Source organism: Lipophrys pholis (assembly GCF_963383615.2).
Source record: "Lipophrys pholis genome assembly, chromosome: 16".
NCBI classification, from domain to species: Eukaryota; Metazoa; Chordata; class Actinopteri; order Blenniiformes; family Blenniidae; genus Lipophrys; species Lipophrys pholis.
In genome coordinates this window covers 26753903-26777710 of record NC_137634.1, presented here as the reverse complement: position 1 = coordinate 26777710, position 23808 = coordinate 26753903, and the positions used below count along the sequence as shown (strand labels likewise).

At 45.7% G+C, this 23808-nt stretch overlaps 1 protein-coding gene across 1 annotated transcript in view; it reads left to right on the top strand.

The window, feature by feature from the left end:
• The window catches only part of LOC308122264 (F-BAR and double SH3 domains protein 2-like), a 36500-nt gene that overhangs the window by 5336 nt on the left and 7356 nt on the right, over positions 1 to 23808 (top strand). Inside the window, exons 3-12 of the mRNA XM_080483997.1 lie at positions 3022 to 3067; positions 8751 to 8830; positions 11384 to 11528; positions 12926 to 13059; positions 14223 to 14277; positions 14351 to 14479; positions 15479 to 15601; positions 16426 to 16521; positions 21154 to 21270; positions 23368 to 23466. Coding sequence (XP_080340123.1) covers positions 3022 to 3067; positions 8751 to 8830; positions 11384 to 11528; positions 12926 to 13059; positions 14223 to 14277; positions 14351 to 14479; positions 15479 to 15601; positions 16426 to 16521; positions 21154 to 21270; positions 23368 to 23466 — 1024 coding nt within the window. The remainder of the gene's footprint in view (positions 1 to 3021; positions 3068 to 8750; positions 8831 to 11383; positions 11529 to 12925; positions 13060 to 14222; positions 14278 to 14350; positions 14480 to 15478; positions 15602 to 16425; positions 16522 to 21153; positions 21271 to 23367; positions 23467 to 23808) is intronic.

Here is a 23808-nt window from a genome sequence, read left to right as displayed (position 1 = left end):
GAACGTGTCTCCTGCTGCTGGTGATGCTTCACTACCAGAGTGAACGTGTCTCCTGCTGCTGGTGATGCTTCACTACCAGAGTGTTTCAGGTGTTTCAGGCGTCTCCTGCTGATGGTGATGCTTCACTACCAGAGTGAACGCGTTTCCTGCTGCTGGTGATGCGTCACTACCAGAGTGAACGCGTCTCCAGCTGATGGTGATGCTTCACTACCAGAGTGTTTCAGGCGTCTCCTGCTGCTGGTGATGCATCACTACCAGAGTGAATGCGTTTCCTGCTGATGGTGATGCTTCACTACCAGAGTGAACGTGTCTCCTGCTGCTGGTGATGCGTCACTACCAGAGTGAATGCGTTTCCTGCTGATGGTGATGCTTCACTACCAGAGTGAACGTGTCTCCTGCTGATGGTGATGCGTCACTACCAGAGTGAACGTGTCTCCTGCTGCTGGTGATGCTTCACTACCAGAGTGAACGTGTCTCCTGCTGCTGGTGATGCTTCACTACCAGAGTGAACGTGTCTCCTGCTGCTGGTGATGCTTCACTACCAGAGTGTTTCAGGTGTTTCAGGCGTCTCCTGCTGATGGTGATGCTTCACTACCAGAGTGAACGCGTCTCCTGCTGATGGTGATGCTTCACTACCAGAGTGAACGCGTCTCCTGCTGATGGTGATGCGTCACTACCAGAGTGTTTCAGGCGTCTCCTGCTGCTGGTGATGCATCACTACCAGAGTGAATGCGTTTCCTGCTGATGGTGATGCGTCACTACCAGAGTGTTTCAGGCGTCTCCTGCGTCAACGATGATCATTTTGAAGCTTCTGAAACGGTTAGTTTTAGTGGTGTAGTTGAAAACACGTGCCGTAGTGCCCCTGTAGTGCCCCTGTAGTGCCCCTGTAGTGATGACTCAGCACCTTGTTCGTGTTATTTTGGTGCTTTAGTGTCAGACCGGTTCATCTCCACTTGAGGTGTTTCTGGAGCGTTTCAGTGAGGGGAGGTGGAGCACGGCGCTCCGTGTTCAGATGTGGCGACGCTTCATAGGTTCAACTGGTGTTTGGAGCGGCGGCGGCGGCGGCGTGAGTCCAGGCCGGCTCCCCACTTCCTGTCTGGTCGGCGGTGGAGCGGCGGACCTTCAAACAGCTGGAAGTTCAGGTCACACAGAGCTGCCAGATGTTCTGACTGAACCGGATTGTTCTCGGTGGGAGGCTCAGTTACTTCACCCTCCTCCTCCTCTTCCTCCTCCTCCTCCTCCTCCTCTTCCTCCTCCTCCTCCTCTTCCTCCTCCTCCTCCTCCGATCGTGGACTAGAAATGATTCAGCAAACTGGAAACGGAGCAGAAAGCCGTTTGAGGGGGAAGCGACAGGAAGTGAGAGCAGAGCAGGAGAGGAAAGCTCCCGGGAAGAGTCGAGTCACGACATGTTCAACCGCTCAATGATTCCTCCTCTTCAGGGCGCTGACCTGGCTTCTCTTCTGAGGAGGACTCGCCTCACGTTTTCAACACGTTACCAGAGGTTCTGATGTTTATAGAAACCAGACGCTCGTCTGCTCGCCGTCTGCAGATTCACATGAAGCGTCATCAGACAGGAAGTTAAACGGAAACACCTCTAACTCTGGGTTTTAATGCTTAATTTCATTATTTTTCTTTTCAATTGATCCAAATGCGTTAAGATCCCCTCCCCCCTCTGTCAGGTTCTGAACTGTGGGAGGAAATTAATCTGTGAAGATTAGAAACACTTCTAATAAACTCCAGCTGAGCTTGTTGAGTTCAAGTATCAGAACAACCGGCTCAGCACTTCACATGTACTCTGATTACATGTTGGATTGTCTAAAAGCTTTCATGGTTGGAATCTTTTCATACGATTGGAGATGTACAATGAAATAAAGTATTTCAAGTACTGCACTGAAAGAAACCAAGCATGAAAACTTCTGCATTCACACTCAAGGTTACTTTTTAATAACTAAAATATAAAACTGAAACTATTCAATTAATTCTTTCTAATAGTTTATGTCCAATTAAAAGTGACTTTAAATCCTGTTAAAACAATATGAGAAACAGTTTCTACAGCTGGAAATGAACCCCGCCAACATAAAAGTGAACAGAATTAGTTTGATTTCTAATGAGGTTGGTAGATTTAATGTACTGATGATGATATTTAATATACTGATGATGATATTTAATATACTGATGATGATATTTAATATACTGATGAGAGTTAATGTGGTGATGATGAGAGATAATGTGGTGATGATGAGATTTAATGTGGTGATGATGAGAGTTGATGTGGTGATGATGAGATTTAATGTGGTGATGAGATTTAATATACTGATGATGATGAGATTTAATGTGGTGATGATGAGATTTAATGTGGTGATGATGAGATTTAATGTGGTGATGATGAGATTTAATGTACTGATGATGATATTTAATATACTGATGAGAGATAATGTGGTGATGATGAGAGTTAATGTGGTGATGATGAGAGTTAATGTACTGATGATGAGAGTTAATGTGGTGATGATGGAGACTAAAACATGAAAACAAAACAAGAAGAAAAAAGGTTTATGAAAACTTCCTGTAACAGTTTCTCCATTGTGACTTTATTTCTCTTAAAGTAGAAAACATTACTTTTACAACGATAGAATCTGTTACCGGGTATAAAAGTCAGATTTACAGTAAAGCCCCACTCTGGCCTCCCGCAGTGAGTTTGATCGACTTCTCCACATCCAGTTTTCCTCACAGTGAAGTAGATTCATGACACTGAAAAGTGATCAGATGAAGAATTTTCCAGTTTTCTGAGAAAGTATCATCTTCTTCTCTCAGTGGGGAAAAGCTGCTGCCATTCTGCTGAATGACTGTTTATTGACGACGAGATCAGCCGTGAAGAAAAGACGTGTCTTCTGCTTTCTGTTGAGCGTCTGCAGCCGTCGGCTCATCTCCTCTCAGGGTTTTAGTCGCCAGACTTTCTGCCTCACATTCCCTCTTTGTATGATTCTGGGACTTTTCTTGATAAACGGGTCTTTTGTTTTTCAGGAGCTTCAGTCAGAAACGAGCTGCAGTGGAGAGAGACTACGCTCAGGTAGGTCAACGTCTTCGTCCGTCTTCGTCTCTGCCAGCGTCTTCTTTAGGTTTTAAAAGTGGAGGATGCGGTCCGACAGCGGCGTTTGTTGTCTTGTGGTTAGAAGAGAAACAACACCCCACACCACGGGGGGGGGGGGGGGGGGGGGGGGGGGGGGGGGGTCGACCAGCAGACCTCTGGCTGGTTTCCTCTGTTGTTTGACGTACGTCAGCGTGGAAAAGCCGCTCTCTGCTTGGCTCCGCCTCCTGTCCAGGTCTCTGCAGCGCGGTGAGGAATCTCCATCAGGACTGTGAGGGGCCGACGCTCACGCCTCACATGGATGTGCTGCCATGAGGCTTCTGATGGAAAGAGAAGGAGAACATGTTCAGGGACGTCTCGCTGTTTCAAACGGCTGTAAATCAACACTGAGCATTTTGAATGATCAATATTAAGATCACAGTCATTACTGTTTGTTAGCAGCTGGAGCTCGTAGCCTCCGGCTCAGGGTGCACTCAGACGATGACGTCAGGCCGTCGGGTCACGGTTCTTCTATTGATGTAACGCACTTGGTGGTCTTTATCTGTGAAAGGTGCTATATGAATAGGTTTTATTGACCTACTTAAGATACCACCATACAACAGCTCACACTGGACGACTAGACCAACAGTTTTATGCTGCAAACACCCGTTTACACAACAACCATTTCAAGTGAGAACGCCAAACCTTCCAGGTGTTCTGGGTTTGTTCACACAACATCTCACCAGCATAACTTTTTGAAAGCACAGCGACTTGGTTGCCGTGTAGATGGAGGAAACTCTGGCCCTGGTCCTGGTCCTGGTCCTGGCCCTGGTCCTGGTCCTGGTCCTGGTCCTGGTCCTGGTCCTGGTCCTGGTCCTGGTCACCATGGCCGGAGTAAATAGTTCCTCTGCACATGCTCAGTAGAGACAATCAGAACAAAGTTTCATCTGTGGTGTCACGACTCCCAGTCCATATTCTTCTGGACTTGGCAGCCCAAAAAAAAAAGAATTGCACCAGGGGTCCCTGAGCGAGACCCTGGGCCCCCACCAGCTCCCTCTGAGCGCTGTGCTGTGTGGCTTCCTGCCGATGAGTCAATTCAGGAAAGAAATCTCCCCCAGGGGGATTTATAAAGTACGATTCTTCTTCTAGTTTTATTTTGACAGTCCCCATAATCCAACTTGGTGGTCCATTAGAATGTCCATGTTTAGAGCCCATTGTTCTCTGCTGCATGTGTGTGTGCGGCTTCATTACAAAAACAAACAACAGCACCAACTAGTGGCCCAACATGAAAACTACATGCTTTTTACTGTGTCTGATATTTCTGTTGGAACGCAAAACTTTTCTGAAAAGAAAATCCAACAACCGTGCTTTCTCACTGGAACTGTTGTCGTGTTAATGGAGCCTCAGTCTACTGAAGAGTAATGAATGAATAGTTTGAACAATCAATGTGTCTTAAGAGCTTTGAGTTAAAACACTGGAAATGTTTTATCATCGCTCTGCAACTGGGTCAAGGACCTGTGTATTGACTATTAGAATCAATCCTTTGTGTCTCATGCTCTACCTACTGAGCTGGACGGGGGGCATGAACCCTCTACCTTGAGACGGAGAGTCTCATGCTCTACCTACTGAGCTGGACGGGGGGCATGGACCCTCTACCTTGAGATGGAGAGTCTCATGCTCTACCTACTGAGCTGGATGGGGGACATGGACCCTCTACCTTGAGACTGAGAGTCTCATGCTCTACCTACTGAGCTGGACGGGGGACATGAACCCTCTACCTTGAGACTGAGAGTCTCATGCTCTACCTACTGAGCTGGACGGGGGACATGAACCCTCTACCTTGAGACGGAGAGTCTCATGCTCTACCTACTGAGCTGGACGGGGGCATAATTGAAACACATTGAATAATATGCTGCCGTTGAATATAGGTGACATTTTGTCCATTTTAGAAGATATAAGAAGTAAAATTTGTCATCTTTTTTGTAAATAACGCAGTATCTCACAAGAGAATACAAGTTGTCTTTTAGCATTTAACAGACGATCAGAAGAAACATTTTGAAGCTATAGAATTTGGAATCTCTTTGTTCAGTTTCACGCATGACATCCAGTCACAGTATTTAAAACTTAAACTATTTAAATGAAGAAGGTTTGAAGAAGGTGGACTGAAGTCTTTGTCCACGGGAGACGGTGTGTCTGTACGTGGTTCATTTAGCTGTGATCATGAAACATTGAGAGAAAAGCAGCGGAGCAGCTCAGAGACGTTCCTCCTGGACTGATCATCACCAGATCCGTGGCAGAAGCATTATTTTGGTGGCATGTGAGAGAAGAAGCACGGAGGTGGAGGATTGGAGGAATCCAGCAGAGGGTGGAGATCCGCCTGCGGGCCTCCTGCATGTGTGTTTTATTGGATACGCGTGCCCCGAGTTCTCACAGGAGGATTTCTGTCATCACGCGTTGAAGGAACATGCCGAGGCGTCTTTCTCAGTCTGAGGATGTCGGTGTCGGAGGGACTGTAAGATCCGTCAGTCTGACAACGAGCTGTGATTGGTTAAGGAGTGGTTGATGGATGTGATTGATTAAAACCTGTGTCATTGTGGTTTGACCAGGAAATAAAGTCATTGACCAGTTTTAAGGATTTATTGATGGTTGATCATTTTTATCTTAATAACACAACGTTGTTTGAGATTTCTGAGAAATGTTTTGTGTGTAAAAGATTCAAAAAAGCTTTCATGTCTTAATGGTGACGAGCAAAACAAACCGTGTTCCACTCTTTATTACTGGAGCTTCAGAAAATGACTCTAGAATTCTGTTTGTAACACAGTGATGAGTCGCTCGATTTCCTCCAGTTGTTGGCGTTGTTACGGCCAACTTTATTTACTCAACGATTCTAATGTGTAAAGTGATTTACATGGAACCTTAAAGGGACAGTTTTAAAAAAAATGTTTTCCTGTAAATATTGTTATAACCTAAACTTATCAGCAAAATGAGACAAAACAGTGGTCATGAAATCATTTCAGAGATAATTTGGTCTACGAATCTCCGGCCCGTTTAGCACTGCAGTAGCTGTCTGAGCCACATGGGGGCGTATTGAGTCTGAGAAGCAGCAGCAATCATAATGGATCAACAAATAAAGAAACATGGCTGAAGGTAGTGGCTTCCACAGTGCTGAGGTCTACAGAAAGCCGATATATAACGGTTAACCACTCAACCCAGTCAGCAATGCCTTGAGAGGACGTAACAGCACCACCCAGTGTCCAACACAGACATGACACACAAAGCTAAACAGCTGGAGCAGTTTGGTGTTTTGATAGGAAAAGTGTGTGTCTCCACCAACACACCTCAACCTGCTGAGTAGCTTAACCCTGTTTTCTGAAGAACTTCATGAGGACACAGGTTAGAGTTAAATTTTGATTTTGGGGTTAAATGTTGAGTTTGGGGTTAAACGGTGAGTTTGAGGTTAAACGGTGAGTTTGGGGTTAAACGGTGAGTTTGGGGTTAACTGGTGAGTTTGAGGTTGAATGTTGAGTTTGGGGTTAACCAGTGAGTTTGGGGTTAAACGGTTTAGAGTTAAATGTTGAGTTTGGGGTTAACCGGTGAGTTTGGGGTTGGAGTTAAACAGCTTGGGGTTAAACAGTGAGTTTGGAGTTAACCGGTGAATTTGGAGTTAAACGTTGAGTTTGGAGTTAAACCGTGTTAACTGGTGAGTTTGGGGTTAAACGTTGAGTTTGGGGTTAACCGGTGAGTTTGGGGTTAACCGGTGAGTTTGGGGTTAAACGTTGAGTTTGGGGTTAACCGGTGAGTTTGGGGTTAAACGTTGGGGTTGGAGTTAAACAGTGTTAACCAGTGAGTTTGGAGTTAAACGTTGAGTTTAGTGTTAAACCGTGTTAACCGGTGAGTTTGGGGTTAACCGGTGAGTTTGAGGTTAAACGTTGGGGTTGGAGTTAAACAGTGTTAACCGGTGAGTTTGGAGTTAAACGTTGAGTTTAGTGTTAAACAGTGTTAACCGGTGAGTTTGGAGTTAAACGTTGAGTTTAGTGTTAAACAGTGTTAACCGGTGAGTTTGGATGATGAAGTGAAGAGGACTGTGCCGTGGCTCTGTGTGGTTCTGAAAGGTGTTCTGTCTGGGGCGAGCTGCCTGTTATGTGATCAATTGGACACCCGCTGCCAGTGGTTGAATCAAAGTGGGTCAGAGCGTCTCTGGAACACTTCGTTCCCTCTGGGTCGTCCCCCGTTCTTCCCCTTTCCCCCCCAAGTCTCTCCTCTTTGCGGCCTTTTTCTCACTTTCTTACACCTGCGAGCTGCTTCAGCAATCAGCCGTTTGCTATTCACATCACACGAGGCGGGAAAATGTCCTCCTCTGTGTGTCTCTTCCTCCGCCGTCCTCTCATCCCTCCCCCTCCTCCCCTCCATCCGTCGCACCATTCAGGCGTGTCTGCCGGGCTGATTCTCCATCTGAAGGCCACAATAGGCGGGTTTGTGGCAGCTTTGAAGCTTTGGCAGCGAGTTGACGGGACCGTTGGGTTCAGAGTCCTCCGCTTCAGAGCCGACGCTTCATGCCTCACAGGACGGACACATGAGCTTGTTTCCTTCATGGACACTCGTCTGGGCATCAACTCGCCAAATTAAGTTAAAACAGCGCTTAGTTACAGTTACGGTTGCTGGTGATCTTATTCCAGGTCAAACAGAAAAATACTGGACTGACAGTAAGAAGGACTGCTGCTGCCTTCGTGGTTCTATTTCACCACCTTCATGTTTAGTTGAGAATTATAACCCAATTAATCCAGAACTAACTTGGTTCTGTTGAGCTGTTCTTGGTAGCATTAGCATTAGCCTGTATCCATCATAGCTTTGATTAGCATTAGCATGCTTGAATAGCAGTTATCTTTTTTCTCCATGTTGGGAGTTGATCTCAACCTTTACGTTGCTTTTTGTTGTAATCGTTGTTAGTTTATAAAAACTTTCATTGAAAAAAAGTGCTAACATCCAGATTATAGAGCACCTTCCTCCTCTATCATCCAGATTATAGAGCATCTTCCTCATCCAACATCCAGATTATAGAGCATCTTCCATGTGAACTTGATTCCCTCTCTGAAGTTCAGTCTGGTTACATTCTGAGGAGTTTGCGCTCTGTGCTTCTATTCTGTTGTTCACCCTCACTGCTGACTGACAGGCAAGAACTCAATCTGGGTCCAGCTGAATGTGGTCTGAATACTAACATTTCCTTCTATGAAGGAGTCCACGTCGGCATGAGCACCAGTGATGGAGCGAAAGAACCAGTGTGGATGATTCGGGGAGCATCTTGGTTGTGAACCAGACTGGACAGGCTCAGCTTTTTCTCTCTAAAGGCTTCAGTGGTCACCTCCTCACTCCACAGCAGGTGCAGTTGTTGTGGTGACTGGATGGAGCCTGTTAGACTTTTACAGCGCTGAGGATCAGAGTCCGAGCTGATATCAACCTGGTGGCTTAAGATTTCTCAACTACGCGGTTACCAAACTGATCTCGTCCGCCCGAGGTCAAAGACCCCAGCAGTGAGGTGGAGACCTCCACTGCCTTCAAGGACAAACTGTCTCTTCTTCTTCTTATCTGCTTTAAAGGTCTGAGTGTGATAGATGGGAACCTGAGTGAGCTGCACCAGTGTCAAAGGTCAAAGTTCATCCCCTCATCTGTCTCCTGTCTTCTCCTTCAGGCCCTCAACAAGCTGGCGAGTCAGTATCTGAAGAGGGATTGGCCCGAGAGCGCGACGGAACAACAAGCAGATGACAACAGGTATGGTGAAGTCCGTCGTGGCATCAAACACCGGAGACCGTGTGACGGGTCACGTACGTGCACAGCTTCATACTGCTGGTCTTCTAACCTGTAACATCCATCCATGAGTTTATCTGTGCACCTCGCTCTAATCAGTTCAAACCCTGAATCACATGATGAGTCTAACCTCATGACCTCATGGTGAAGCAGAGAAAATATATATGAAACAGATATTTGAATGATAAATCCAGAGCGTCTGTATCCTCATGATGTCAGAGTGGATCATTAACGATGACACAGCATGATTCAATTAGCATTGTTTTGGGTCTGAAGCCCCAGTCACACCACGTTTCACGTGAAAATGTTTTCACGTTTTTATTTCAGAAGAATTTCATGTTTACAACTAGGGAGGCACATATCCTCATTTTTTCACTTACGATCCGATCCCAGTACCTGAATGTGGATATCTGTCGATACCGATACTATTCTGATAGCAGAGCTGTTTGCTTTAATATTATTATTATCATTATTGTTGACTTTATATGAGGCTGTAATAAACTCCTCTCTACAGTAAAGTATGAAATGTACTAATGTATACATGTATTCTCTCTAAAGACAACTTGAGGTTAGTATCAGGTCAGTAAAGGAAGCAGTACAAAGTATTTTAGTTCCATGTGGACAATGTGGGGGTCTGCGTGACGTCATCATCTCATAATAAACTAGTTCTATCTTTAAAACCTCAGAATGACTTTATTAATCCCTGGAGAAACTCTTGAGCAAGGCAGCAGCTACAGCAGTGCTTCCAGCTCGAACAACACAAATGATTGGGACTATTTTCAGGGAGTTTAGCGTGGAGTAGGACGCAGCTTCACAGAGGTGTGAATCTCCTGCTGACAGCCTGGAGGAGCTGCTGCTCATTGTTCTGATGACAGAGCTGTTCTCCTCCCAGAGCTGGAGGCTGAAAACACTGAGGTCTGGCTGCAGAGCGCCGCCCTGCTGGACTACGGCTTTGCTAACATCCACGTTGCTGCGTTGCTTTGCTAACATCCACGTTGCTTTGCTAACATCCACGTTGCTGCGTTGCTTTGCTAACATCCACGTTGCTGCGTTGCTTTGCTAACATCCACGTTGCTGCGTTGCTTTGCTAACATTCATGTTGCTGCGTTGCTTTGCTAACATCCATGTTGCTGTGTTGCTTTGCTAACATCCACGTTGCTTTGCTAACATCCATGCTGCGTTGCTTTGCTAACATCCATGTTGCTGTGTTGCTTTGCTAACATCCACGTTGCTTTGCTAACATCCATGCTGCGTTGCTTTGCTAACATCCATGTTGCTGTGTTGCTTTGCTAACATCCATGTTGCTGTGTTGCTTTGCTAACATCCACGTTGCTGCGTTGCTTTGCTAACATCCACGTTGCTGTGTTGCTTTGCTAACATCCACGTTGCTGCATTGCTTTGCTAACATCCACGTTGCTGTGTTGCTTTGTGGTGTTGTGAGACTAAAATGCGTCCAAACAGCAACATGTTGCCATGAAAAGTTGGATAGCACAGTGCTACTTCCCTAGCCTGCTCGCTGGCTGCAAACTGTGGACTGGATTTCCTGCCTCATTCCTCCTGGTCTCATTGAGACCCGCCTCCCTTCAGGAAATCCAGTCCACAGTTTGCAGCCAGCGAGCAGAGCAGCAGCAGGGAAACACTGGGGATCATTTCAGCACCATGAAGCAGACCAGGATCATGGATCAGACCAGGATCATGGATCAGACCAGGATCATGGAGCAGAAACCTCTGCAGGTTGATACGTGAATTCCGTTGATATCAGAACCTGATCCCGGATCGGATTGGATCGGGCCCCGTCCCTATTTACTAGGCAGCATTCTGAAAACTATTTTGGTTTTCAAGGAAACAGTAGAAATACTGAAAACAGTGTATTTTCCATGTTGGCCCACTAGTTGGTGCTGTTAGTTGTTTTGTGATGAAGCCACACACACATGCAGCAGAGAACAATCCGCTTTAAACACTAACAATGGGAGAACACCGACATTCTAGTGGACAGAACACCGAGGTGTTAAGGGTCGACTATAAAACTATCAAGTCCAGGAGAATCTAGACTGGGAGTCATGACACCACGCAGGAAACTTCGTTCTGATTGTCCAGCTGAAACACAAACGTTTTCATTCTCATTAGAAATCTTTGCAATGTAATCACCCCTTCAACTAAGACAAACTACTAAGAATGTACATTTTAATAAAACACTGAATTCCATTAAAACCATCTATTTGGGAATTACTTTGATTCTAGAAAGAGCTTGTCATTCATCCATAATTGATGTAATCTGATTACTTCAGCAGCTCCAGCGTTCCTTCCACTGAAACTCGATAGAGGTTAAAACCAGGACGGAGACATTGTGAACACTAAAACACAAATGTGGGGTCAAATTGTAAAAAGTCCCTTTTAAAACCATCAAAGTATAAACAATTAATGTGTAATTCCTATTTTCAGTGTTTCTCTCCATTTTAATTCATTTAATCAAGGTTGTGTGAAACCAGTTGTGTAAAGATGAAGTGTGTGTTTCAGGAACATGTACTGTGTGTGGCGGTCGTACCTGGAGGCCACCGTCCAGACCACCCAGTCCCGGATCAGCTCCTGTGACAACTACAAGGCCCAGGTGGCCGACCCGGCCAAGACGGCCCGGGTACAGAAGGAGCAGCAGCTCAGGAAGGTACACACACACACACACACACACACACACACACACACACACACACACACACACACACACACACACACACACACACACACACACACACACACACACACACACACACTGAAATGATCAAAACTTTACAATCCTCTGAAATACTTAATTAACTTGAACCCATGTAATTTGTCTCATTTTGACTTTTGACTGAAGTTTTGTTGATCCTGATTTTAGGAATAATCCACTTTTCTTTTCAATCTTGAATTGAGATGAAATAAGATGGAAATGGACAAAGGTTCACACAGCAGCTTTCTGTGTGATCAGCTGATAAGTGATCAAGCTGTGTGATACCAGGTCTACATAGTGACCAACACTCTTGCCTCACAGTGCAGCTCAGGTCCCCATGTTCTCATTGACGAGAATTCTCCAGTTTAAAAACGTGTCTTTTTCACAAAACCAGTGAAATCTGAGTGGATAAGTATTCTCAGGGTCTGCTGTCAGATCGTCAGTGCATCCTGAGCACAAACAGCAGAATCATCCCAGAAACATGTCTGCTTCATATTCTGTTCAGACTCACAGTGACCAGCTGAATAAAAAGGATTTGTGACCTTTAGCTACAGGTGAAGTTCAGGCGGAAGCATTCAGTGGTGTCAACACACAAGCTGCACAACAATTCCTGTTTCACACACCGACAGGAACAAAGTGCCTTTTCTGTTTTAACTGGCCGGAGGACGTTTAAACTCTGCTTACAGAGTAAATAAATGTTTGTTTGAGTCCGTGAGATGAGAGTTGTGTGTGTGCGCGGATGTTTTATGACATGTCATTTTTCCCATTGTTAATGTTTAGAGTGTATTGTTGTGTGTGTGGTTTCAGTACAGAAACAAACAACTCGTGGCCCAACATAAAAATCACATTGTTTTTAGAACGTTGTGATGTAAACCGGGTCTTGGACTTGAAGGGCACATGTCTGAGCCTGCCAGTCCAAACTGAGGGCACGGGAGGAAACATGCTCATCATTTTTAACATTTATGATAACTGGAGGTAAAATAATGAAAGTTATGAGGAACAGCCACAGAGGAGTTTGTTCTCTTTATGTCAATGAGGAAACCAACAAGCGTGTTTCTTATAAATAAAGCAATAAAGCAATCTGACCATTCCAGGAATCATAAATCCCTGTTATCAGCTGAGTTCGTCTGCAGTCTGTTTCCTCCTCAGCTCCCCATGCTCTGCTTTCTACCGGCCACGTTTCACCTCCTGCAGCCCACAATGCTGCTCCTGTCTCAGCTGCTCGCTCAGGAGCCGCCCGGACAGCTTCTGTACACAACCGACGTCATGGCACAGCCAGGAGCTCCATGCAGAGTGAGGCCACTTGTGTGAGCTCCACCACTAACACTTTGCATGTTGTGTTGTGTGTCCAGTGCATCGAGCAGCTGACGGTGGTCCAGGCGGAGCTGCAGGAGTCTGTGAAGGAGCTGACCAAGAGCAGAAAGAAGTACCAGGAGGCCGAAACCATGGCGCAGGCTGTCCGGGAGAAAGCAGAGCTGGATGCAAAGTACGAGCTCACACGTTCAGCCCAGCTTCATCCTGAGTGGGCGACACCAGTAAAGGATGGCCGTTCACCATTATCACCTTTGAATTGACACTTTTTCTTTGTTGTTGTGCAGAGATGAAAATGTTTATTTTCACAAAACCAAACAGTTATTACAGGAAGTGACTCCAATCTCAACATGAAGCCAATTTAAATGAAACGTGTTGTGAGAGTGAGCTTTCATGGCAGCATCACAACATCTCAGCTCGGGTCCAAAACTCTCAAGAGATTTGTGTAAAGGGAAAATCTGTGCTTTCTTTGAAATGTTTACAATTTGCTTGGTGGTTTGTTGGGAAGGATTGAAGCCTCCTGCGGTCGGGTTTCAGCCCACGAACCTTATGTTTGACACCCCTGCTCTCCACCCAGATCACTGACTGGACCTACCGAATCATCACGTCCGTCTATCAGGAAGTCCCTCTGAGGTCATTTCCTTTAATTAGAGACACCCTCACTAAGACAGCAGGCATAAAACCACAAGACAGTGTCAGACGTTTCTATTCAGCTGCTCCCCTTTACATCGCTCTCTACAGGAAGTCGAACGTTGCAGCTGGGCCTCCAATCCAATGTGTAATCACTGATACTGAGATAAAACACCGTCACAGATATTTAAAGACATGAACCGCGTGCCTCATTAAGCACGCTCCTGGCAATAACTGAATTTATCATAAATAGTAGTGACTTTACTTTTCACACTTGTTTTGAACCCATATTCAAAAGTATTGACCGATCGATCCTCCTACATCCTTCATGTGCGAGCTGCCTTCTTCTGGCGGAAAAGTTCTAACATCACATAAAGTAACAACAAATCAAAAGATGTCTTAGTGGAGATGAATTAATAAAGTTTACTTCAGTTTGGCTGCATCATGAGACGATTCCTCTATCCAATTACAGCAGTAGTACAAATACTATGTTTTTCTGATCCACTGTATACGCAAATAATAGTTTCATCAGTGAACACCTTCCATTGCAACAAACCGACAGACCAGACAGCCATTAGTCTTCAGGGTGAAGAGCAGTTTGCACAGGGCGTGAGGAGCAGGTTTGAACAAGGAACCGTCTCAGTGAGGCGACAGAGCTAACCACTGCTCCACCTGTCTGTCAGCTGACAGTTGATTCTGTGTGTGCAGGTCCAAGCTGAGCCTCTTCCAGTCCCGGTCCAGCCTCCAGAGGGCCAGTGTGAAGGTATGACCTCATTCTTCCCAACATCAGCTGACGTCTTCCTGCCCTCGTCACTCAGCGTGTTTTTAATTTCCAGCTGAAAGCAAAGAGGAGCGAGTGCAACTCTAAAGCGACCCACGCCCGGAACGACTACCTTCTCATGCTGGCGGCCGCCAACGCCCACCAGCAGCGTTACTATGACAATGACCTCATGGACTGTATCAAGGTGAAGAAGTCCGTCACATCCATTTCACCAGTACCATCCACCCAACCATCCACCCAACCCTCCACCCAACCATCCACCCAACCATTCCATCCACCCAACAATCCGTCCAACCATCCCATCCATCCAACCATCCCATCCCCAAACCATCCACCCAACCATCCCATTCCATCCCATCCACCCAACAATCCATCCAACCATCCCATCCATCCAACCATCCCATCCACCCAACCATCCATCCAACCATCCACCCAACCATCCCATTCCATCCCATCCACCCAACCATCCATCCCATCCCCAAACATCCACCCAACCATCCATCCCATCCCCAAACATCCACCCAACCATCCATCCCATCCCCAAACATCCACCCAACCATCCATCCCATGCCCAAACCATCCATCCCATGCCCAAACCATCCATCCCATCCCCAAACCATCCATCCCATCCCCAAACCATCCACCCAACCATCCCATCCATCCCATCCCCAAACCATCCATCCCATGCCCAAACCATCCATCCCATCCCCAAACCATCCATCCCATCCCCAAACCATCCACCCAACCATCCCATCCATCCCATCCCCAAACCATCCATCCCATCCCCAAACCATCCATCCCATCCCCAAACCATCCACCCAACCATCCCATCCATCCACCCAACCATCCATCCCATCCCCAAACCATCCACCCAACATCCCATCCACCCTACCATCCATCCAACCATCCATCCCATCCACCCAACCATCCCATCCACCCTACCATCCACCCAACCATCCATCCAAATCCACCCAACCCTACCATCCATCCAACCATCCATCCCAGCCCCAAACCATCCATCCAACCATTCCATCCCCAAACCATCCATCCCTGGCCGACCATCTCAGAACTCCTCTACCCATAAAACCTTCCCCTCCCAGATCCACTCCTGCACCAGCTGATAGACCAGAGAAGAAGTTGTGTGTCTTTGAGGAAACAAACAGTTGTGTGTCCCTGTGTGCAGGTGTTGGATGGTCAAATCTACGAGCAGGTGAAAGACTACCTGGTGTCTCTGTGTCAGACTGAGCTGGACTCGTACCAGGCCGTCCACAACACCTTCAACCAGCTCCTGGTCAACTCCACCGGGGTGAGTCTCAACACCTGAAGGAGACGGTCTTATAGTGTGAGTCTGACACAATATCAGAAACAGTATTGATGAGCTTCAGTTCAGGACCTGCAGTGAGGTTCATCATAGAACTTTCATGCGTCCTACTGGAATACTTGCTCGGAGTGGGTTCAGTGTTGCTGCCTGCCAATCAGCTGGTCACTCACGGAGCTGGTTTGAGTTACCTCCTCGGTTTCACTCCGCCTCGCTCAGCTCGCCTCCTCCGGACCTGCCGAGGCGTTCTGTTTCTGCCCCGGCTGGAATATGGACAAATTATTAGAGAGGGAAGCGGCGCAGCGGTTTCCAGCCGGGCTCACGTTTCCGGCCGTGAGCTTCCTGAGTCAACACAGAAAGAGAAACTGTTTGTGCTTTGAGGACGGAGAGAAGACGGCGATGTCCTCATCCACCACAAGAAGCTTCATCTTCTGGTCTAATGTAACACAGATCATGTTGCTCCAACGTTCCACTTATTTTGAAGTGTTTTACTCTCATTTAAGGAGGGTTATGATATCTGTTTTTAGTACAGCGACTGACATTTGGATGTTTTTTTTTACTTCATTATTTACTTATTATTAATTTATTGGACTTTCCATTGGAGTTAAACTTGTTTCAGTGTGACGTTTTCCTCAGTGATGCTGAAACCTGCTCGTCTTCATCTGAGCTGCTCTCGTTCTTTTGAACTACGAAAACTGGGTTCAGTCATCTTTCACTGGTCATTTCTTAAAGCACTGATCAGAGAAGCCACACCTGCACAGGGAGGAGGCGTACACCCCCACTAAGTTTCTTCTTTTGTGTCTCGTTTGCAGGTGTCACAGGATTTCCACCAGCAGCTGTTTGTGCAGAAGAACCCGATGTTTCAGCAGGCGCCCAACCTCTTGTACCAGCCCAACGAATCCGACACGGTAAATCACTTTGTTTTCTTCTTTTGTCGTTGCTGAGAACACAAACATGGCTGCAGTCTGGGACAAGGGAAGCCTGCGACTGCAACGATAAACGATGAAATGTGCAGCATTCCTGTTTCTTTCACATCTGGAGTGTGACTGCCGATTTAAAACGGCACGGTGGGAAGCTGGAGAGACCAGCAGTCTTCATCCTGGATCTTTAGTCGGTAGCATGTTATTATGTTAGTCACTCCACTGCAGCCCGAGCTTGTGGATTTGAACCCGCTCTGAATAATTCTGCTGTTCACCACGATCATGTTAATTTGACATAATTTAACCAGAGACACTCCGATCAGCTCGTCACCACAAGAACCTCACAGGATCTGCCTCCACTTCGTTTACATTGAAGATGTTCTGATCCTCAGATGTGCCGATTATTTAAGGCCGAATGGAAAAATGATGAAGTGAAAATTAGATATTAATGAAAAACAACTGTCCTGACAAAAGGCTTCAGGAAAGCAAAGACGTCACACAAGCGGCTAAACTTTCTGAACGTTGTCAGGTAGAAACCTACTGTTTGGCAGGAACATCCAACATGTATGTCAGGACGTTATTTAACTGAGAAGAAAGACTTTCATGTCCAAATATTAACTTGTCCACTTCAAAAACAGTCTTTTCCTTTGAATACGTGCCAGTATAAACTGTGATGATCCAGGTCCCGACAGGTCGTCGGCTGGAGAGGTGTAGTTGAACATGTGGTGCCATCAGTCCCAGCTGGTTGGAGGCTCGTCGTGCTCTGCACCTTCACACACCTGTTCACGAGTCCCTCAGTGCCTCGCCTCTGCTTCTGATGCTCTTCCAGCCTCACTGCCCTTTAATTAGAGTTTACACTGTAAAACAAGCATAAACGTCAAATTCTGTCCAAAAATACTTCACTGTGGCGCCGATGACCCGCTGTGCCGGAGATTCATGCACATCCATGTATTGGGGAGGTCCTCCTCCTCCTCCTCTTCCTCCTCCTGCCTCTCCAAACTACACTGGACAATTTGTTCAAACTGCAAATGCTGGCGTTGTTTTTATTGGAAGTCAAACAAGCTGCAGCCTGTTCCTAAAGAAAACATCAGTGTAGAGAGCCCCCCTCCTCTCTCTCTCTCTCTCTCTCCCTCCCCCCCCCCCCCCCCCCCCCCCCCCCCTCCTCCCCATGCCATTTGCACCAGACATTGGGATCCGGTAGGGCACTGAGCCGCGATGGCAGGGGGGGGTGGCAGGAGGTGGGCCCGACCCTGTGAACGGCCCAGCTGTGAAAAGGAGGCATTGTGAGTGGGCCTCATCAGAGACCACCACCCTACACACACACACACACACACACACACACAAACACACACACACACACACACACACACACACACACACAGAAATGTCAAATCTGAAGATTGTGGCACTTTAACATAAAGAGAAGTTGAAAAACCAGAACGATCTGCGTCGACCTTTGAACCCACTGTTGGAAAGACGACGGATCAGAAAGCATCAATTCCATCGTTTCATCATTTCAACTCAACTTTTATTTTTTTGGCGCCATTAGGAGGAGTCACTTTTACTGAGAAAAAACAACAATTACACCTAAACAAGTTTATGAGGTTGTGGAAATGAGAATCTACCTTTTAACAGGGAAAAACCTGCAGAACCAGCTTCAGAGGAGGAGAACCAGACTCAGAGGAGGAGACTTTTTACAGAACCAGACTCAGAGGAGACTTTTTACAGAACCAGACTCAGAGGAGGAGAACCAGACTCAGAGGAGGAGACTTTTTACAGAACCAGACTCAGAGGAGGAGAACCAGACTCAGAGGAGGAGACTTTTTACAGAACCAGACTCAGAGGAGGAGAACCAGACTCAGAGGAGGAGACCTTTTACAGAACCAGACTCAGAGGAGGAGAACCAGACTCAGAGGAGGAGACCTTTTACAGAACCAGACTCCGAGGAGGAGAACCAGACTCAGAGGATTAGACCTTTTACAGAACCAGACTCAGAGGAGGAGAACCAGACTCAGAGGAGGAGACCTTTTACAGAACCAGACTCAGAGGAGGAGAACCAGACTCAGAGGAGGAGAACCAGACTCAGAGGAGGAGAACCAGACTCCGAGGAGGCTGTCAGCTGTTCTGGTTGGAGGTTGGAGAGAGAAAACGAGGACATGAAGCTGTAATATGACCGTTATTTTCTGGCTCAGCTGTTGGTGAGGATACCTGACGGAGCATCTTCCTCCTAACTGATGTAACTTCAGATGAACTTCATGAATCAGTCAGTGAACCTGGCTGTTGTGTTAAATGTGCTATATAAATAAAGTTGGATTGGATTGGGATGAGGAGCTCAGCTAATGCTAATGCTTGTTGTAGCATTAGCCTGAAACACACTATCAGCAGTTATTATAAGGAAGTGAATATGGTTAAAAAATCAATTTGAAATGTTTTAACAGAAATACTTTTTCATTTTCAGATTAAACTGCATTTTTTGACTCATAAATAAAAATTAATAATCATCCAAACTGCATTTTAATTTTATTTGACAATACTGCTTTTTCTGTAACTTAATTAAAATGAAAAAGAAAATGATGATTAAGATTTAATTCTAAAAAGAAACTCCAGCAAATCGAGACCGGAATCCATTTGAATTGTCAAATTTGAAGATTAAAATTAATTTGCAAAAATGCTTTTTCATTTCAAGGATATAGCTGCATTATGTGACTCATAAATTAAATTAATAATAGTTCATCCAAACTGTGTTTTCATCTCCTTATTCAAGTTGCACATTTTATGGCAGAAAACCTAAAGAGGGAATTACTTTTTCCTTTTCACATCCGACCGGCAACAAAAGGATCAAAATTCAATCTGACTCAGCATTTCCAAGCGGCGCAGGAGAGCGACGTCAGAGGCTCCACTGCTTCTAATACACCAGGGGGCGCTGTGCATATTTGAGCTTGAGAAGAGAAGAGACATGAGGGGCAAAGCAGCTCTTTAGAGTGACTGAATGACCAGAATCAGTTTAAGAAAAAGACGTGTTCACTGAATCCTTCAATGTCTGGAGGATCTCCGACTGTGTACCACCGCACGTTCATCCGCCACCGCACGTTCAGACGCCACGGTGCGTTCAATGACCACAGTACGTTCAGCCGGCGCAGTGCGTTTAGTTGCCGCGGTGCGCTCAACGACCACCGTATGTTCAACGACCACCGTATGTTCAACGACCACCGTATGTTCAACGACCACCGTATGTTCAACGACCACCGTATGTTCAATGACCACCGTATGTTCAACGGCCGCGGTACGTTTAGTGGCCGCGGTGCGTTTAGTGACCACCGGATGTTCAACGGCCGCGGTGTGTTCAACGACCACCATATGTTCAACAACCACCGTATGTTCAACGACCACCATATGTTCAACGACCACCATATGTTCAACAACCACCGTATGTTCAACGACCACCGTACGTTCAACGACCACCGTATGTTCAACGACCACCGTATGTTCAACGACCACCGTATGTTCAACGACCACCGTACGTTCAACGACCACCGTACGTTCAACGACCACCGTATGTTCAACGACCACCGTATGTTCAGTGTAAAACCTCACAGAACGTGAGCAGAACACTGAACAAGCACGGTTCCCTCGCTATGAGAGAACCTGACAATACGCCTCTGCCACGCTGTTTTCTCACTTTCCTGGTTCCACCGTTGAGCCTTTTTTTGCGCGACGGACATGAAGGTGAAAAAGCGATTCCCTCTTTAGGTTTTCTTTTGACTTCTGTTACTAAATGTTCATCCTGAATAAAGAAATGAAAACGCAGTTTGGATGATGCATTAATAATTTTATTATGAGTCAAACTATGCAGCTAGAACCTTGAAATGGAAAAAGCATTTCTGCTAATGCATTTTAATTTTCAAATTTGACATTTCAAAATAAATTTTGGTCTCTATTTGCTGGGGCATCTTTTAAAAAATAAAACTTAAGCATAATTTTCTTTTTCATTTTAATTAAGTCACAGAATAAGCAACCTTGTATAAGAAAATTAAAATGCAGTTTGGATGATTGATTATTAATTTTTATTTATGAGTCAAAAAATGCACTTTAATCTGAAAATGAAAAAGCATTTCTGTTAAAACATTTCAAATTGATTTTTGAGCCACATTGGCTTCCGTAGTTCCGATATCTATAAACTGCCAAAGCGTCTGTTAGCATTAGCCAAAGCTGCTATCCTAACAGTTACATCTCACTTCACTCCTTTAGCATTAGCATGTGTCCACAGTTGCTGAGACCAGATGGACATAAAAAAAAAGGTTATTTCACCGACAGCGATAAACCACAGATTGTTTGTTTCCTTGGTAACGCTGTTATTTACCCTCGCGTGCCTCCGTCTGCTCGGTTGGTTTATTTACACCACTGCACCGCCCCTCAGTGTCAAACGTGATGATGTGTTTGCTGCTTATATTTTAAGACAAAAGCTCTATTCACTGACGTCGCTCCCACAATGCACTTCTTCAGCGTGCAGGATGTCAACAGGAGGTCACGTCTGGGAAGGGACGCCAGCCTCTTCCAGCTCGTCGTGTCCATCCAGAGCAAATATTGAAGCTGTTGTGTGTCGTCTCGCCCCGTCCTCAGGTGATGCAGCTGCAGAGAGAGAGCGGCACCGCCGAGGAGCACAGCCTGGACAAGGAGGCCAGGAAGTGGGCCAGCCGAGTGGCCAGAGAATACAAGAGCATCGTTCACACACAGAGGGTGAGACCCCGAGTCCAGGACCGTCTGTCCTCAACTGGGTTCATCGGGACTGAAAAGACAGCGGGTTGTGGTGGGACGTTTACAGGACGCCAGAACAAACGTCTTTGGTTCTGGAGCATTTTACAGCTCAGATAAGAGATAAGCGGGTTGCCATTTTGGATCACTTGACCAACAGAAGCACCGGGAAAAGTTCTGTTGTAGAAATAGACTAACAGATAAATGTGTGACAGAAAATGTCCCAGACAAAAGTCAAATGGAGAAGCAGTGGACTGCAGGTGTTAAACAATGCAAACTGTTATCAGACCATAAACCGGCGAGAAGCAGCGGGTCGGCGTCCAGCTGGGGAACATTAACGAAGAGAGTTCTAGAAAGCAGCAGAACAAGAGGAAGGTCTCTGTTCTCCTGCGCAGCGTCCAGGTACCACACCAGTGGCTTCAGGAACCAAACGGGAACGGAAGCTCTTGATCTGGAAGGAAATGCAGAATGAAGTTTAGGCCTTCGTTACGCCACAATGTGAAAACGCTTCCTTCTTCGGTTTTAATTTTCACGTTTACGTGGCAACATTTTGAAAATGATGTCGATACCATATTGGTCCACTAGTTGGTGCTGTTGTTTGTTTTTGTTGTTTGTGACAATGAGCTCTAAACATTAACACTTGGGGAACATGAACATTCTAGTGGACAGAACACCAAGTTGGATCGTTATTATGGTGACTGTCAAAATAAAACCACCAAGTTGGATTGTTATTACAGTGACTGTCAAAATAAAACCACCAAGTTGGATCGTTATTATGGTGACTGTCAAAATAAAACCACCAAGTTGGATTGTTATTACAGTGACTGTCAAAATAAAACCACCAAGTTGGATTGTTATTATGGTGACTGTCAAAATAAAACCACCAAGTTGGATTGTTATTACAGTGACTGTCAAAATAAAACCACCAAGTTGGATTGTTATTACGGTGACTGTCAAAATAAAACCACCAAGTTGGATTAATATTATGTGACTGTCAAAATAAAACCACCAAGTTGGATTGTTATTACAGTGACTGTCAAAATAAAACCACCAAGTTGGATTGTTATTATGGTGACTGTCAAAATAAAACCACCAAGTTGGATTAATATTATGTGACTGTCAAAATAAAACCACCAAGTTGGATTGTTATTACGGTGACTGTCAAAATAAAACCACCAAGTTGGATCGTTATTATGGTGACTGTCAAAATAAAAGTACCAAGTCCAGGAGAAAATGGACTGAGAGTCATGACATCACGGAGGAAACTTTGTTCTGAAGGTCTCTACTGAGCATGTGCAGAAGGACTAGTTTCTGCCAACGTGGTGCAGCAGCAGCGTCTCTGAGGAGACGAAGCCCGAGTGTTTTCAAAAAGTTTTGAAGCACCCAAAACACAACGAACGTTTAGCGTCTTCACCTTAAAACGTTGTCAATTAAAGAATGGCTGAAACAGAGAATTGGTTTCATACTTTCAGAATAAAATAAAAAAGAAGCAGTGTTGGTGTATATATCGTATTAGATTATAAAGATGAAGGTTTTATCTTTAAACATGAAGTGTTTAAACTTCTGGTGAAACGCGGTTTTGTCTATGTTTTCACTTTCAACCTTCATTTCCAACTGGATTAGTTTCCAGAGAGGTTTGGGTTAACGAAGTCGACTGACTTCAGATTAAGTTTGTTGTTTCCTTGAAGCTGATGAAGATATTTTCTCTCTCTGGACGTAAACAGCTTCATTCAATACAAAAGGATCAGGATCAGGTCTGAAAACCAAAACAAGCACTCACAGGAATAACAGACAAAGTCCAGCATGAGAGTGGAAGCATGTGTCCATGGCGCCGCCCTGGTGAGTGAACATGATGGGTGGATGTGATCCAGTGGTTCCTGTCACTGTGACGTAGGAGCTGTGACGGAGCTCAGCAGGTCGGAGGGAGAAGCAACAGGAAGTAGAACGATTCCTCTAAACCTCGTCCTGTTGCTTCTTCTTCCTGGTTACAGTGGAGGAGACGAGGAAATGAATCAGCTTCCTCCTCCTCTTCCTCCTCCTCTTCCTCCTCCCGGTAAACCTGAGCTGTGGTTGTGTTTTCAGGCTCTGGAGGAGTTGGGTTCTCAGGACCTGTCGGAGCAGAGCAGCAGCGAGCTGGAGATCAAGATGGAGGTGGCCCAGCAGAGCCTCCGGAGGGCTGAGGTAAATGACCCTTCTGGTTTCTCCATCAGCAGCGAGAACTTGCTCCACAGCTCCGCCTGCTGGTCAGAGAGCTCTTCTGTCGACTGCATAGTCAGGGGCCTCTGTTATAAAGGCTGCTGAAGCACAAAAGGTCCTGAAAGATGCCTACGCCACTTCCCACTCAAAGTTTGTGATCTAGAAAAATAAACTTGTCTGGAGAATGTTGGTACCGGTACGACAACGTAGAACCTTGAGCAGCACATTCTGGAGACGGAGAACCTGGTGGTGCTGATGGTGAGGTGGAGAACTGAACCAGATTCATCTCATACATTTAATGTCTTCTAATATCAGACTTATTGATCC